Source organism: Rhamphochromis sp. 'chilingali' (assembly GCF_963969265.1).
Source record: "Rhamphochromis sp. 'chilingali' genome assembly, chromosome: 17".
NCBI lineage: Eukaryota > Metazoa > Chordata > Actinopteri > Cichliformes > Cichlidae > Rhamphochromis > Rhamphochromis sp. 'chilingali'.
This window is the reverse complement of record NC_137944.1, coordinates 5,298,101-5,313,060: the sequence shown is the minus strand read 5'-3', so window position 1 is coordinate 5,313,060 and position 14,960 is coordinate 5,298,101. Positions and strand designations below refer to the sequence as shown.

Here is a 14,960-nt window from a genome sequence, read left to right as displayed (position 1 = left end):
ACGATATGTAGTGAAATGCTTGGACAACTGCTCGTGACCTAAAGAGAACAAAAAAGGAAAAGGCTATGAATAAGATAGGAAATAAATATGAAAAATTAAAAAGGGTAAATTTAACTAGGAAGGAATAAAATATAAATTAAGGTTAAAAATGAAATAACTGTACAACACAAATTAGAATGAAGGGTAAATTTAACTGGGAAGAATAAGATAAAATATATAAATTAAAGTTGAAAATAAAATAACTGTACAACAAAATACACAATACACAATATAGAACTATATAAGAATGTATGAAGAAATCTAAATCTAAATAAATATATACACAATAACAGCAGCTGTACAAGTATTAACCGGAAATGAAGAAGATAGTGACCAGTGTTGTGCAAAAAAACAATGTGTGCAAAAAAACAATGTGTGCAAAAACAATGTCCAGAAAGTCCAGTGTGTGTGTAAGAACCATATGTGTGGGTCAGTACTGTGTGGTGGTGTGATTGAGAGACCGTATCGCCTGCGGGAAGAAGCTCCTCCTCAGTCTCTCTGTGTTGGTCTTCAGGGAGCGGAATCGCTTTCCTGACCTCAACAGAGAGAACAGTCTGTTGTTGGGATGGCTGAGGTCCTTCACGATCTTCCTGGCCTTGGTCCAGCACCGCCTGCTGTAGATTGAGTGCAGGTCAGGGAGCTCGGAGCGGATGGTGCGCTCAGCTGACCGCACAACCCTCTGTAGAGCTCGTCTGTCCTGCATGGTGCTGTTCCCGAACCAGGTTAAGATGTTTCCCGCCAGGATGCTCTCTATGGTGCACGAGTAAAAGTTCCTGAGCACCTTGGAGGGCAGTTGGAAGTCTCTCAAGCGTCTGAGGTGGTAGAGACGCTGTCGGGCCTTTTTCACCACGGTGTTGATGTGACAGGACCATGACAGGTCCTGCGTGATGTGAACTCCGAGGTATTTGAAGCTGTCCACTCTCTCCACTGGGCACTCGTTGATGACGGGGGTCTGGTAGTTCCTCTCCTGCTTAGTGCTGAAGTCCACTATCAGCTCCTTTGTCTTACTGACGTTTAGAAGGAGGTTGTTCCTCTGGCACCAGTTCTCCAGATTCCTAATCTCCTTCAGGTAGGCCGTCTCGTTGTTATCAGAGATCAGGCCCACCACGACGGTGTCGTCAGCAAACTTGATGATGGTGGTGGAGCTGGTAGTGGCCACACAGTCATATGTGTACAAAGAGTACAGCAGGGGGCTCCAGTGCTGAGAGTGGTGGAGGCTGAGACATGTCCGCCCATCCTTACTGCCTGTGGTCTGCCAGTTAGGAAGTTGGAGATCCACTGACACATAGATGAGCTGAGTCCCAGATGCTCCAGCTTGGTGGTGAGTGTGGAGGGAATTATGGTGTTAAATGCAGAGCTGTAGTCTATGAAGAGCATTTTAACATAATTCCCCCTTCTAGTGTCCAAGTGAGTGAGTGATGTGTGGAGGAGATGAGAGATGGCATCGTCTGTGGAACGATTTGGACGGTAAGCGAACTGTAGTGGGTCCAGTGTGTCTGGTAGTGAAGAAATGATGAAGTCTCTGACCAGGCGTTCAAAGCACTTCATCACTACTGAGGTGAGGGCTACAGGGCGATAGTCATTGAGAGAAGCAGGGTGGGGTTTCTTCGGGACAGGAACAATGATGGACTCTTTGAAGCATGTGGGGATCACCGACTGAGATAAAGAGATGTTGAATATCTCAGTGAACACAGGAGCTAGCTGGTATGCGCAGTCTCTTAGGATACGACCTGGGATGCCGTCTGGTCCTGCTGCTTTCCTGGTGTTCACTCTCTTGAAGGCTCTCCTTACTTCATGCTCGGAGATGACGAGCACGTTTCCGGTGCTGGCAGTATCTTCCTGTCTGCAGCCGTTAGCGCCGCTAACACTAGCATTGTTGGAGACCTTAGCTGCAGCCTCGAAGCGAGCATAGAAAGTGTTCAGCTCGTCTGCCAGAGTCACGGCCGCGTTCGTCATACCGGTTGTTGGTGCTTTATAGTCCGTTATTGTCCTTAGTCCCCGCCACAGGCTCCTAGAGTCACTCTGTTGGAGTTGTGACTCTAGTTTCCTCCCGTAGCGCTGCTTCGCCTCTTTCACCGCCCTCCGCACGTTATATGACGCGGCTTTGTACGGGTCCATGTCCCCCGTCATGAGTCCCGTGTTGTAGGCAGCGGTGCGGGATCTCAGAGCGTCGCGGATGGTTTTATCCACCCACGGCTTCTGGTTGGGAAACGTTGTGATAGTCTTTGTCTCCACGGTATCATCCGCTAGTTTCCCGATGAATCCCACAACCGCTTCCGTAAACACGTTGACGTCATCGTCGGAGCTGTTTCTGAACATGCCCCAGTCTGCGTCATCGAGTGCGTCCTGTAACGCGGCCACCGATTGATCCGTCCAGCGCGCGACCTTCCTCTGAACCGGAACTTCCTGTTTCAGCCTTTGTTTGTATTTTGGCATGAGGAAGATGGCGGCGTGATCAGATTTGCCAAACGGGGGGCGGGATTGTGCCTTGTAGCCGTCCTTGACCGTAGTGTAGCAGTGGTCCAGTGTCCTTTCACCCCTGGTGGGGCAGGTGATGTGTTGATAAAAGTTCGGCGCTGCGCGTTTGAGGTTGGCGCTATTAAAGTCCCCCGTCACAATAAGCGCAGCGTCCCGGTGTTGTGTCTGGTGCTGTGTGAGTGCCTCATGCAGCTCGCATAAGGCGGTGACCGTGTCCGCTTGTGGTGGAATATAAACGGCACTTACAATGACCGATGCAAATTCCCGAGGTAGATAAAAAGGACGACACATGATGGACAGTAGTTCCAGATTGCATCAGACAGAGTGGTGTAACGTATTCACTGGACTCTAGGACTGCAACAGCAAGTCAGACTTTCTAATTCCAACATCAGCATTTGACCTCATAAGTGCTCTGCTGGATCAGCAGGGCAAAAAGTCTCACACACACTCAATCTTGTAGCAAGTCTTCCCAGAACAGTAGAAGCTGCTATAGATGCAAAGGGTCACCAGATTCATCTTAAAGCCTACGGATTTAGAATGCAGAACTGTGCTGGTAAAAAAACTCAAACTCAAAATTGGCGTCATCTTCATCCTTGAATGAGTCAGTGACAGATCCAGTTTGGGGGACTTGATGATTATCACAAGGATTAACATTTTGAAGTTTTTGGGTCATGAATGGCAGCCTTACTCACTAACTAGGCAGTCAGACGCTGCCCATCTTTGAACTCAGCCTTAACTGTAATCTCAGCTACATGCATGTAAAACTATCTTGTTGAGAGAAAGTTCTGACAGACCATCACACATACACAAGCACCAGCCAACCTTATTCCTGCTGTAGCTGTTGCCTCCAGGGCAACTATAACCTAGCCAGATACTATAACCTAATGGAAAATCCTGAAAATCACGGCAAACCGTGCCGAGTTGATCTGAGTAGGTAGTCAAGGAAAAGGGGGGTTAAGAGATACTCCTATGGTGCAGCCATTACCAGCAAGAAAACATCTCAGTCTCCACCTGTCCGTTTATCCTCCAGGTCTCGGTTCCCTAATGTGCAAGCGGGAGAGGTCACGCTTCGATACGTCACTGGGTCTCTTGACCCGGAAGTTTGCAGAGCTCCTGAGGTGCTCCGCCGATGGGGTTTTGGATTTAAACGTAGTGTGTCGGGAACTTGGCGCCTCTAAGAGGCGCATCTATGATATCACAAACGTCCTTGAAGGGATCCAGCTCATCAAAAAGAAGTCTAAAAACCACATCCAGTGGTGGTAAGTATAAACTGGGCCAGTAAGTAACAAACATAGACCCATTTTATGCATAAATGTATACAGTGGCTTGCAAAAGTATTCGGCCCCCTAGAATTTTCCCACATTTTGTCACATTACAGCCACAAACATGAATCAATTTTATTGGAATTCCACGTGAAAGACCAAAACAAAGTGGTGCACACGTGAAAAGTGGAACGAAAATCATTCATGATTCCAAACATGTTTTACAAATAAATAACTGAAAAGTGGGGTGTGTGTAATTATTCAGCCCCCTTTGGTCTGAGTGCAGTAAGTTGCCCATAGACATTGCCTGATGAGTGCTAATGACTAAATAGAGTGCACCTGTGTGTAATCGAATACTTTTGCAAGCCACTGTATTTAGTAGGGCAAGGGGGCTTTTTTTCTGCTCCTAATGCTCAGACACATTGGATAACTTGAGTGTTGCTTGTTTCGCTGTTGACCTGGGTGTTTTTGAATGCTTGTGCACAGGGGCGGACAACTGAATGAAGACTATCAGCCTGTGCTAAAGGCTCTTGGCGAGGAGGAGAGGAAGCTGGACGAGCTGATCCAAAGCTGTACGGAGCAGATTCATGAGCTGTGTGAGGACTGCCACAGTCACAGATATCCTTTGTCTGTTCAGCTTCATTTCACTCTTTATTGTCACCCAGGAAATACTCTGAAGGCAGGTTTAATGGGTAAAACTGCTAGGATAAAAATATTAGTGTTTGCCGTTAAAGTAACAGCACCAGGAGCCCTGAGTTGTTCTCAAAGTCTCAGTATGTCTGCCTTTCAAACTGCATTGACTTCATGAGACATGCAGGTGGCACTAGAGGTACATTTCTTTCTTTGTAAACTGTCAACATTTAATAATGGCTGACCAGAGACAGTCTTTACTGTAGTGGTGTGTGTGCTGTTGGCATAAAGGAGGAAAAGTTTATTTGTTCCAATCAAGGAAAAATACTAGCTTTCAAAGAGCAAACAATACCTGGAATTAATTATCACTAATGTTTCAGAACGCACCTGCCTTGTGGTTAATAAAAAGCAGTGGTTGTCTGGTGATTGTGTTGAATTTTTTATTTATCTTTTCAAATCAAATTTGATGGCCGATTCCAAGTAGTTGCAGCAACCAGCTGGTCCACAACGCCCGCTTTCAATTACAGGGTGGTTGGTTGCCTGGTGGGAGGGCAGTTTGTCTCCCAGCAATCGTGGAATGGCTCAGACCAACTGCAGGTTTGAAAATAACTGCCATCCAATTCATAACCGCAGACGGACTGATTGCACTGTGCCTGCGTTAAAGAGCGTGCCGGTCATTTTGTAGTTAAATCCCACCTGCAGCAGCTCTGTCATATTTGTTGGGAATGCCTGTTTTACATCAGTGACATTTTGGCCAGTAGTTAATGTGAGTTTTGATGTTTGTAGTTGGCAACAAATGTGTGAATTTTGCCACTTGATCACATTTGATTGATGTATTATCACAAATGTATTGTATTTAATTGCCGGCTTGGCTAAAAGTGGGATAAATCTGCCTCTCCTGTGGCAGGGGGAAAAACACCTTCCTAATGGGTCAATAGTGTTTGTTTGTTTTTGTTTTTTTGGTGTTTGTTTTATGAATTGTGGCTCATATTGGTGTAAAGAAAACAGGTCTACCTTGTGATAAAGAAACTGTTGCAGTGTGAGCATGCGGTGTCCTGCAGTCGTACAGTTATGATTTGAAAAGCTGACACGATGTAGGTGAAACCACACTGCTGGTGCGACACGTGCATGAGTTTTGGAGTCCGCTGAACTCTAAGCTCCAGCGGCACACAAACACCAGTCTGTTGTTTTTATTGTCTTCCTTGACTTTGTGGCTCACATACGCCTATTTGACTTACAAGGATATCTATAGGATTCCCGCTCTGAAAGATCAGACTGTGATCGTGATCAAAGCCCCCACAGAGACTCAACTCGTAGTGCCACACCCAGACGAGGTACATGTCAGTCGGACAAGGTGTAAGATTATTAGTCATTTCTGTTCTCTAGTGGAACTGCTGCTGTTTTTGAGTCGTTAATCATAAATCCACGTGTCTGCTTTCTCAATGCTCAGAGCCTGCAGATCCACCTCAGCAGCACTCAGGGACCCATTGATGTGTTCATGTGCTCCGATGAGCCCCTCCCCATCGAAGCTACAGGTTATTCAGCTGCTGACGAGGGCAGTGGAAGTCATTTAAATGACAGTGACTCCATGCTCGATTTGCCCTTCGCGGCCTTCGCTCAGTCTTCCAGAGGTGAGTCTTGTGTTTGAGCATCCTGTCGCTCTGGTGCCACAGAGGACAAGGAAACGACGTATCACCGTAACCGCGTTGCTGTCACAGGAGCCTTGAACAGTACTATGCCCAGCTCCAACTCTGTTTTGAGATTTTTGGGTGATTTGATCACTTTCTTCCTCACCGGTGTCTCCTCATTCACACTCCCGTGTCATTCCAGAAAACGCTAACAGCAGTTGTGGAATTGATAATCTCTCCAAGCTTCAGCCTGAGCCGACACAGAAGCGCTCTCCTATGCCCTCCACTCTCACCTCCCCCCAGCCCCCCTCTGAGTGCAGTTTTGTTGCTCTCAGTCCCCCTGTGGCCTTCTCTCACAATGAGGAGGGCTGCGTTGTGAGCGTGGCTGACGGGGAGGGCATCACTGACCTCTTCTCCTCTGTCGACTTGGACCAGTTGCCTCAGGATATTCCGCTTCTCTGAACAGATGTGAAGGAATTAATAGAATTTCCATGTAAATGGGATATGAACAGGATCCAATAAACTAGTTGAAGGAGCCAAACTAGTGAAGGAGCCTTCCATGTAATTCCATTGCCATCCAGGCCTCTTTTCTTCTCTTTTGGACGAGCTGACACGCGTTCTGAGGCATGTTTCTGTTTTGAGGCCTTTTTGACAGCTCTTCTCCACAATGTCAGTATTTCAGTGTCAACAAAAAGGACTGATTTGAACCCAGAGCTTTGTCAGTTACAGGGACACTGTGAACTGGTCTGGAGAGGTGACGTACACCAAAGGTTTAGAAGTCTGTCCAAAGTCATTCATTAGACTCTTGCTGCTTGTTTTGGAGCTCTGTGATGACAAACAGCTGCAGATGGCATTCGTACACAACTGTTTGATGAACATTGTTGTGCTTTATTACTGATTCACTCGACTTGTTGGAGATACTAATGCAGATTTGTGTCTTATTAGTTACAGCTGGTCTTGTATCATCTTGCAGTGATGCGTTTAAAGCAAACCTGTCCATTATTTGGCATTCTCCCATCCAGGTTTTTCGTTTCAGATACCTTAAGTCAGGAGGATTTATCGGTCCAAGCACGTGCTCTCATTGCCCTCAGATTTATCGTATTGCATCGAGGTCATTTGAATCGTCTCGATGTGCATTTTAAGACTGAGTTTGCGGCTCAGCGTGACGGAATAAAGATTTTGGCTATGAAGCCGTTTGTGATGACATAACAAAGTAACAGGTGAATGTTGATTGGTTAGGCTATGACCAATGACTGTTAAGGTTTACTGATGTGTTGGAACAGTGCATTACTCTGTGCTACTTAAACTGAACGCCTCATAGCACAGTGTGCTATAAGCCCGTGTTGGCTTTTCTCAGGGTTCCAGTAGCTTTTACACCTGGTGCAATTTCATAAGTTAAAGGCTGATTCATACACAGTATTTACCAGAGCCCCACTGATGTAGGATGACTAAGACCTAAACTGATATCCGGCAATTTAAAAATCCGACACATAAGCAGCAATATTTAGCATAACCACATTTCCATAAGATTTGGCTCATGTAGTTTAAAAGCACTCTAACTGGAGGTGCTCAGATCAGCTGCTTGTTGTCTATGGTGTAACAAACAGGTGTTGCTTACTGAGAAGTCACAGAGGAGTGATCTCTGAACTAAAAGTTTGCAACATCAACACTCAAAATATGCTCTACAGCCATGTCTTCTTTCCACTTTTCAACTTTAATGCGCCATTAGAAATGCTGATATCGGCTGATATCTGTCGGGCTCTGGTATTTACAATGTTGTCCAGAGTTTGACGTGTACGAGAGCTTTGCTTTAATATTGATCGCCAGTTTAAAATGACACTAATTATGATGGCAGACATTTCAGCAGGTCACTTTCTCAGGTACCGCTGCGGCCTGTTTGCGCTCTCTTAGCTGTTAAGAGGAGCAGGATTGTCTGATGATGACACGCTGAACCACTAAAAGCACATAGGAGAGGCTCTACCATTTAAAGCCCGTTCTTGTTTACAGAACATTTTAAATTGTGCCTTTTTCACGGCGCACACTTCAGCGAGGTTGTGTTCGGCGCCACTAAAAACAAACATGTTGCATTCGGGTGAACTGTTTTGTCATCGTTCTTGGAGAATGAAAGGGCTTCTGCTGATGAAAGGACTGTAACACTAAACCCTTTTCATGCTCACTTGAGCATCTCTCATGAATGCTCACCAGAATTCTTGTCATTTGTTGTCAGTATCAAACTAGGACAGCGCCCGGCTCGAGTGGCTCAACTGCTGTATTTACGAGGCATTGAACGGCTAACCACTGTTGGCACTCAGATCTGGTGTTCTGTAATCCACAGAGTGGGCTAGTCTCTTCACAATGTGTGTTATGTTTGCTTGGCAGAGTCGGGAGGCTGTGAAAGGAAAAACTGTTTTCTGTGTTTTTAACAATTCGACACTAAGATCAAATCTAAAGCTTCAGGTTTTTCCCCTCATGTTATTTTTACTGTTGTTCACGTATTCGCATCAGTTTTGTGTTCAGTTAGATTCATTCTCACTCGAGAGCCTCTTTTTACCACTGATTCTGTCCCCCTAATGCTGCTTTGTAGCCAGAAGACCTCTACTGAGGGTCATTTCTGTTAAATATTGTATCAAAACTTGAATAAATTTGAGCTCATTTACTTATTAATTCCCAAGTCTATTCTGTTTTCTCTTATTTTTAAATTACATTTTGCTTTTCAGTGAGTCCACGTTAAATTACTCTCATTATGCTTTTCCTTATATTCAGACAGCACTGAATGTTAAAGTTTAAGAGTTTTTCCAACTCGTGGCTCTCTATGATGTCACTGAGAGTGGATCACAACTGCTGTCCAGAGTTTCTGTTTATAAGGGTCAGAAGAAGACAGTTTTAATACAGGCAGCCAGTATAAGTAGAAGACACACAGGTCTGAATCGTGCAAAGCTACTGAGATTAAAAAGAGCTTTAAATGAACATTGGATCCTCTAATGCAGGGGTGTCCAACTCCAGGCCTCAAGGGCCGGTGTCCTGCAAGTTTTAGATCTCACCCTGGGTCAACACACCTGAATCAAATGATTAGTTCATTATCAGGCCTCTGGAGAACTTCAAGACATGTTGAGAAGGAAATTTAGCCATTTAAATCAGCTGTGTGGATCAAGGACACATCTATAACCTGCAGGACACCAGCACTTGAGGCCTGGAGTTGGACGCTCCTGCTCTAATGCCTGTTAAATGTTTTCAGACTAGTTGATTTAAGTGGTAGTGTAAGCCTTAAATCAATTAGATCATGTAACACTGACCTATGAATCATTAAAGTGTGTGTGTGGGGGAGGAAAAATAAGCGCCAACTCAAGAGATGAGCTGGTGTTGTCTCCACATAACGGACAACTTAGCAAAGGACCAGTTTGAAATTGTATCATTTGGCACTTTGTTACAAGCAGCTTGTAAAAAAAAAAAAAAAAAAAACGCTCACAATTAGTTCCTATTTAATGAGCCAATGGCATAAAATAGTATTTTTGTGCCAACAAGCTGATTCCCAAAGATTTACTAGGTCAAAAACAACTTGACACAGGACCTGAGAGATGGATCTGGCCCTTCAGTTGATTCAATCTACTGTTCCCTTCTTAAGAAAGGGAAGAGAAAAGACTGAGATATGGCAAATTGCAGAACACATTACAAATTACAAGACTGAAAATGGGTGGCAACAGTTCGAATGAAATGAAAAACAATTTTGAAATATTTGTTTCAAATCAATTTGTACGGACTGTCAGGAGAGAGGTAAAACGGTGGAGGCTCGGTTATAGTTTGGCTTGCATCTCAGACAGCGGTGTTTGAGATCTTGTCCAACTACTGTTGGATTGTGATCCAGCATTCAGTGTCATCGGGGAAGCATTTGGTTTGCGTTGCGTGCACTAAAAACATGCCTCGAGTGGAAAAGACACAAACAAACCACAATTGTACATGATCAGACATGGACTGGCCTCCCCACAGCCAGGACCTCAGCATTATTAAAACAATATGGGATCATCAACAAGAGGCAACACCCAAAGAAGAGCTTTGACTGTCCTTCAAGAAGCCTGGAGAGCTGTCCCCGACTACTTAAAAACAATATAAGAAAGTGTGCTTAAGTAAAGCTTATTAAACACTGAAGGCTTCAAATTTGTGGTTGTTAAATTTTCACTATATTGGAAAATTATTTTAACAATAATTTTAAGTGTGCTGGGTATTAAAAGGTAAAAGGGTAAGCTTTCAGAAGATGGATCTTGTTTTGATGAGCCAGCTCTCCCACATGCTGATACAATCCTTTAAAGTTTACACAAAAAGCACTTTTCAAGTTTTCCTCTGTGAATTATCAGAAAGCAGAAAAAAGATCCAAGGCCCCAAGGCTTGTTTCTGTTACTCTGCACTACAGACAATCAACTGGGAGAGCTTTGCTTTTGAAACTGATATATCCACGTTAGCGATGTTCAAAGTTGGTCATGGAGAAAAATGTGCTTTTGGCTCAAGGTTGTGACGTGTGGGAAGTTCAACAGAGTTGAAACTTTATATTGATGTGGTCAGTTAGGTAGCAGAGGGGGGTGTTAATCAGTTTCAGCTGCTTTGGTGTTAATGAAATTAACAACAGGTGCATTACAAGGGCAACAATGAGACACTGCAAATACAGGATTCACAGGTCAAGGCCACTGACATTATTCCCCACGTCATCTGTTCTCACTGTATTTTCACTAGTTTTGCACTTAGCTTGGGTCGGTGTCGCTACGGGTAGCATGAGGTAATACTTGGACCCTACACACGTTGGACAGGTAATACAAATCCTCCAGGATGGCATATCAGTATGCACCACTGCCAGAAGCTTTGCTGTGTCTCCCAGCACAGTCTCAAGAGCATGGAGGAGATTCCAGGAGAGCTGGACAGGGTCGTAGATGGTCCTTAACCCATCAGCAGGCCTTGTATCTGCTCCTTTGAGTAAGGAGGAACAGGTCGAGCACTGCCAGAGGTGCAAAATGACCTCATGAGGGGGGCCTGAGGACTCTCTAATGGGGCTTGTGCTCACTGCCCAGCACAGAATTGGCATTTGCCATAGAATACAAGAATTAGCAGGTCCACCACTGGCGCTCTGTGCTTGTCACAGGTGAGAGCAGGTTCACCCTGACCACATGTGACAGACATGGACGGGTGGGGAGAATCCATCTTTCTGTCATTTCTTTCAGCAGTGTATTTTCTTTTAAATCCATGCAGTTGAGCACTTCTAAATGTTTCCACAGTGTGGGGAGATCAGCTGTTTTGCTTTGGTACAGTCCCAGTGTGTGCTTTTAAGATCCCAAACTACGCACCAGGATGAAGCAGCTTGACGTTACCTGCTACACAACAACAGTCATGTTCTGTGCTTCTGTTTAGTGTTCATGCTGTTTAATAGCAGTAACAAAGCTTCAGTTTTCTTTAACCATCCTAATTGCCGTGTAACCCCCAGTGCAGTGCACTAGTGGGATCTCTCTGCCACTAGGAGGCACTGAGATCCCACAGAATCCTTCAATTACATTTTCACAAGCTTGTGTTGTTTTCAAACTGTGCCATAAAGTGTTGCCCATCTGAGAAGCGGCTTGTATAAATTGAAGTGGGAACGGGGTTGCGATGATATAACGTGGCGCCTTGCTGGTCACGTTAAATCTAAATAGCGGAAGGAAAGTTTTAGTCATCCTTTACGGAAAAAATCAGCAGGAACAGGCTCTGTGTCAAACTGAACACCCACGTGCTCTGTTTTGTTTCAGCCGCAAACATCACCTCCCTGAGCTGTCGGAGCTATATTTATTCCCCGTGCCCACTTGTGCAAGGACCAGGCGCCTGCTGACATGACGATGTGACAGTTTGTCATCTCATTCAAGTGAAGTCGCCAAGATCGCCCCAGGCTACTTATCAGACATGTAATCTGAATCAGTTTTGGAGGCATTAGCGGCTTCAGAGGAGCCAGGAGAGCGGGGTTAAAATGCAGGTTTGACTGACATCATTGACTCTGCTGATCAGATTACCATATCCTTAGGCCGCTTACTGGATATGAAAGGAGAGACTGGTAATTACATTGAATGTATTTGCCCGACTTTCATGGTTGGAGGAAGGAGAACATGTTAGTGAGACTGAAACATTGCTCCACAGCTGAAATCCTCTGTGGCACATTGGTAGATGTGGGTGTTATTGTCAGATGATCGCTGATTAAATCAGGGTTCTTTTAAAAAAAAAAAAAAAAAAGTGATCTAAAATCTTCTAAAGCTCAGTTTAAAAAAAGAAGTGCCTCTGATGTTCCTCTTTATTTATACAGAAGCACCCGCACCTTGTAAACTTTTGTTCTTCTTTTCCCGTCCCTACTTCTCTTTGTCTGAGCCACAGCATCTTAGAAAAACACATCATCGCCCTCGACATGATGATGTAATCCGTCAGGTGCCTACAGCCTTCGAGCCTGACTATAGATGGCAGTGTGGTACCTTAAAAACCCCTCATGAACCCTGTCAACCCAGTTCCCCACAAACAGTGGCACACTCACACCGAGTTCATGAAGTCACTGGATCACTGCTATTATTGATTCATGTGTGCTTCTCTTGTTGTTGTTTCTTCTTTTTTTTTTGCTCTTCTCTGTGTCGCTTAAGATTTGCACATCGGAGGAAGGGGGGGAAAGTGAATATTGAATTGGGTCATATTGAATTAGGTCCGACGTCAACCACCTTCCCATCTCAAGAGGGCTCACTTAAAGTTCAGTCGATACAACTGTCAATCGGGCGATCAATCATTCTGTGAGGTTTCTTTTATTTATTTTTTTTAAGTGCTTTTCCTTGTTGGCTGCAAGTACATGATATGTGGTGGCTTTGAAGGTTTTGAAGCACTGGACAAAACACACAGATGGCTTGGCTTAAAGTGTGACATAGGACTAAGTCATCATCACTTAAGGCTCACTCCCTCAGGGAAGGGGGTTTTAGGAGTGACTCGAGGCATGTGACGCTGCAGGTTGGTAGGCTTGCCCAGCTGTTCCTTCCCTTTACCCCCTGAAAATGCAGCACTTGTTTCTGCGCTATGCTCTCTTCAGCCAGGCGGTTGTTTTGACTGCTGTAATGCACTGAGGCTGAGAGAGAGAGAGAGTGAAAAATAAGAGAGGGTTAAAGAGGGAGCATGAAAACCAGGAGAGAGATGGAGCGAGCGTACTATTCGTCTCTCATTGGCGGGGGAGAGTACGGCGTCTTTTTGCGTAGCGCCGCCCCAGCCAATCGACGACTTGTGCAGTATTTTTGGGTTTATGAATGAAATGAATAGTGAGAAAGCAGGACGGGAGTAGTTTGATTCATCACCCGTAAGCTCGGGTTGCGCGGCGTAGACCGAAGACACAGGTGCGCTTGTTTTGCTACGCACGTGGCCTCAGAGGGCCTCTAGGCGCGGACAGAGAGATCAGTGGGCGGCAGCGATGCAGCAGCACATGCAAAAAGCACTCGCAGGCACACCTTTATCCATCTTTGTTATCTCACAAAGAAGTAAGTGCAGTTTAAACAGTGCATACACGCGTCAAAGCCTGATCAGTGCAGGTGGACCAGCCCGAGGCAGAATTGGCTGTTTACCTTCTTCCTGTTTTCTCTGCACACACTTGTTGTCACAGTCCAGCACAGTTTCATTCATGTAAAGAGTGACTGAAAGGGCAGCACGCTAAACTCTGTTAGTGGGTTTATAAGCTCAGCTGCTGGTGGAGTTCGTCCAGAGGTCAGGAGATGTTGAGTCACTGTGTTTTTACTCCATAATAACATGATTTGCACTCCTTTGGCTCTCAGTTCCTTCAGAGGTCGACAACGTCAAGGTGTTTGGGTATTAATCAGCTGGACTCAAATGTCCCTTTCCTCAAAATGTTTCTTGACAAAATAAAATGTTCACCTCTACCCTACAGATACAGCAGTGACTGCCGTCTTTATGGCGAAAAGAGTTAAAAATGTATGAAGACACAAGCTGTTGTTTAAACAGTCCACATATGGAAACCCCCACACACCCAAAGAACCAAAAAGAGACTGTTCAGTTACATATTTTCCTTCTTATCAAACCATTTCATCCTCTTATTTCAACCCTCTCAAGCAGAGATGTCAAACTCTTTTCACAATGCCAGGTTACACACATGGTTTGTACCAGCAAAACTTCAGTTTCTCAGTGTACAGAAATTTAATTACAGGTTTAATAAATCAGAAATCTTCATTTAAAAAAAAGACATGTATTCAATATATGAAAAATATCTGAAATATATGAAAACACAGTTAAATTTGTGTCCTCCTTCATATTTTCCCATTAGGCTGTATTGGAGACTTCGCTGGGCCGATTCTGGTCCCCGGGCCTTATGTTTGAGACCTCTGCTCTAAGAGTAATTTAGACCATATGAACCAAATGATTCGTTCATTTCATGAGTAATGGGAATAAATGGGCTATGGAACATTTTCACATCCATGTATTTTAAAGTGTTTTAAGTGACACACTCTCTGTCCCAAAATTCTCCTGCCACATGGAGGGCGACACTGCACGAGTCAACCAATAAATGACAGCTCAAGTTCGGAGGTGTAGTTCACTAAGTTTACTAAAAAGAAAAAAAATCAGCGTGACTTGAAACTTAATTTAAATCTGAACTAACGGGTTGAGTCAGAGACAGACAGAAATGCATGGCTTGTTTACCTTTTCTCAGCAGAGTTTATGTGCGTTTGAAATGAGTGCTGTATATGACTGTCTCATTTGGAAATTGTGAACACCCACAATGTTCGGTAAACCCAATAACTTTTAATGACTAGATTCAACAACCACGATTGTGAGATCTTTAATACCATTTTAAACACCCCCAAAAATATATCATTACGAGCAGCTTCTTTGGTTTCTATTATATTTGGAATATGTGAGCACTAGTAAAAAGCCATATATTGGATTA

The 14,960-nt window shown here is 44.4% G+C and overlaps 1 protein-coding gene across 3 annotated transcripts in view; it reads left to right on the top strand.

Moving 5' to 3' along the window:
* The window catches only part of LOC308385240 (transcription factor E2F3-like), an 86,537-nt gene that overhangs the window by 2,320 nt on the left and 69,257 nt on the right, over window positions 1-14,960 (top strand). For 2 of the 3 annotated variants that reach the window (XM_080864053.1, XM_080864052.1), the window contains exons 3-7: window positions 3,548-3,776; window positions 4,266-4,400; window positions 5,632-5,743; window positions 5,860-6,040; window positions 6,240-8,701. In XM_080864053.1, coding sequence (XP_080720179.1) covers window positions 3,548-3,776; window positions 4,266-4,400; window positions 5,632-5,743; window positions 5,860-6,040; window positions 6,240-6,499 — 917 coding nt within the window. In that variant the 3' untranslated portion in view covers window positions 6,500-8,701. Of the gene's footprint in view, window positions 1-3,547; window positions 3,777-4,265; window positions 4,401-5,631; window positions 5,744-5,859; window positions 6,041-6,239; window positions 8,702-14,960 lie in introns of those variants that run through there. The other variant, XM_080864054.1, reaches the window with a different exon arrangement.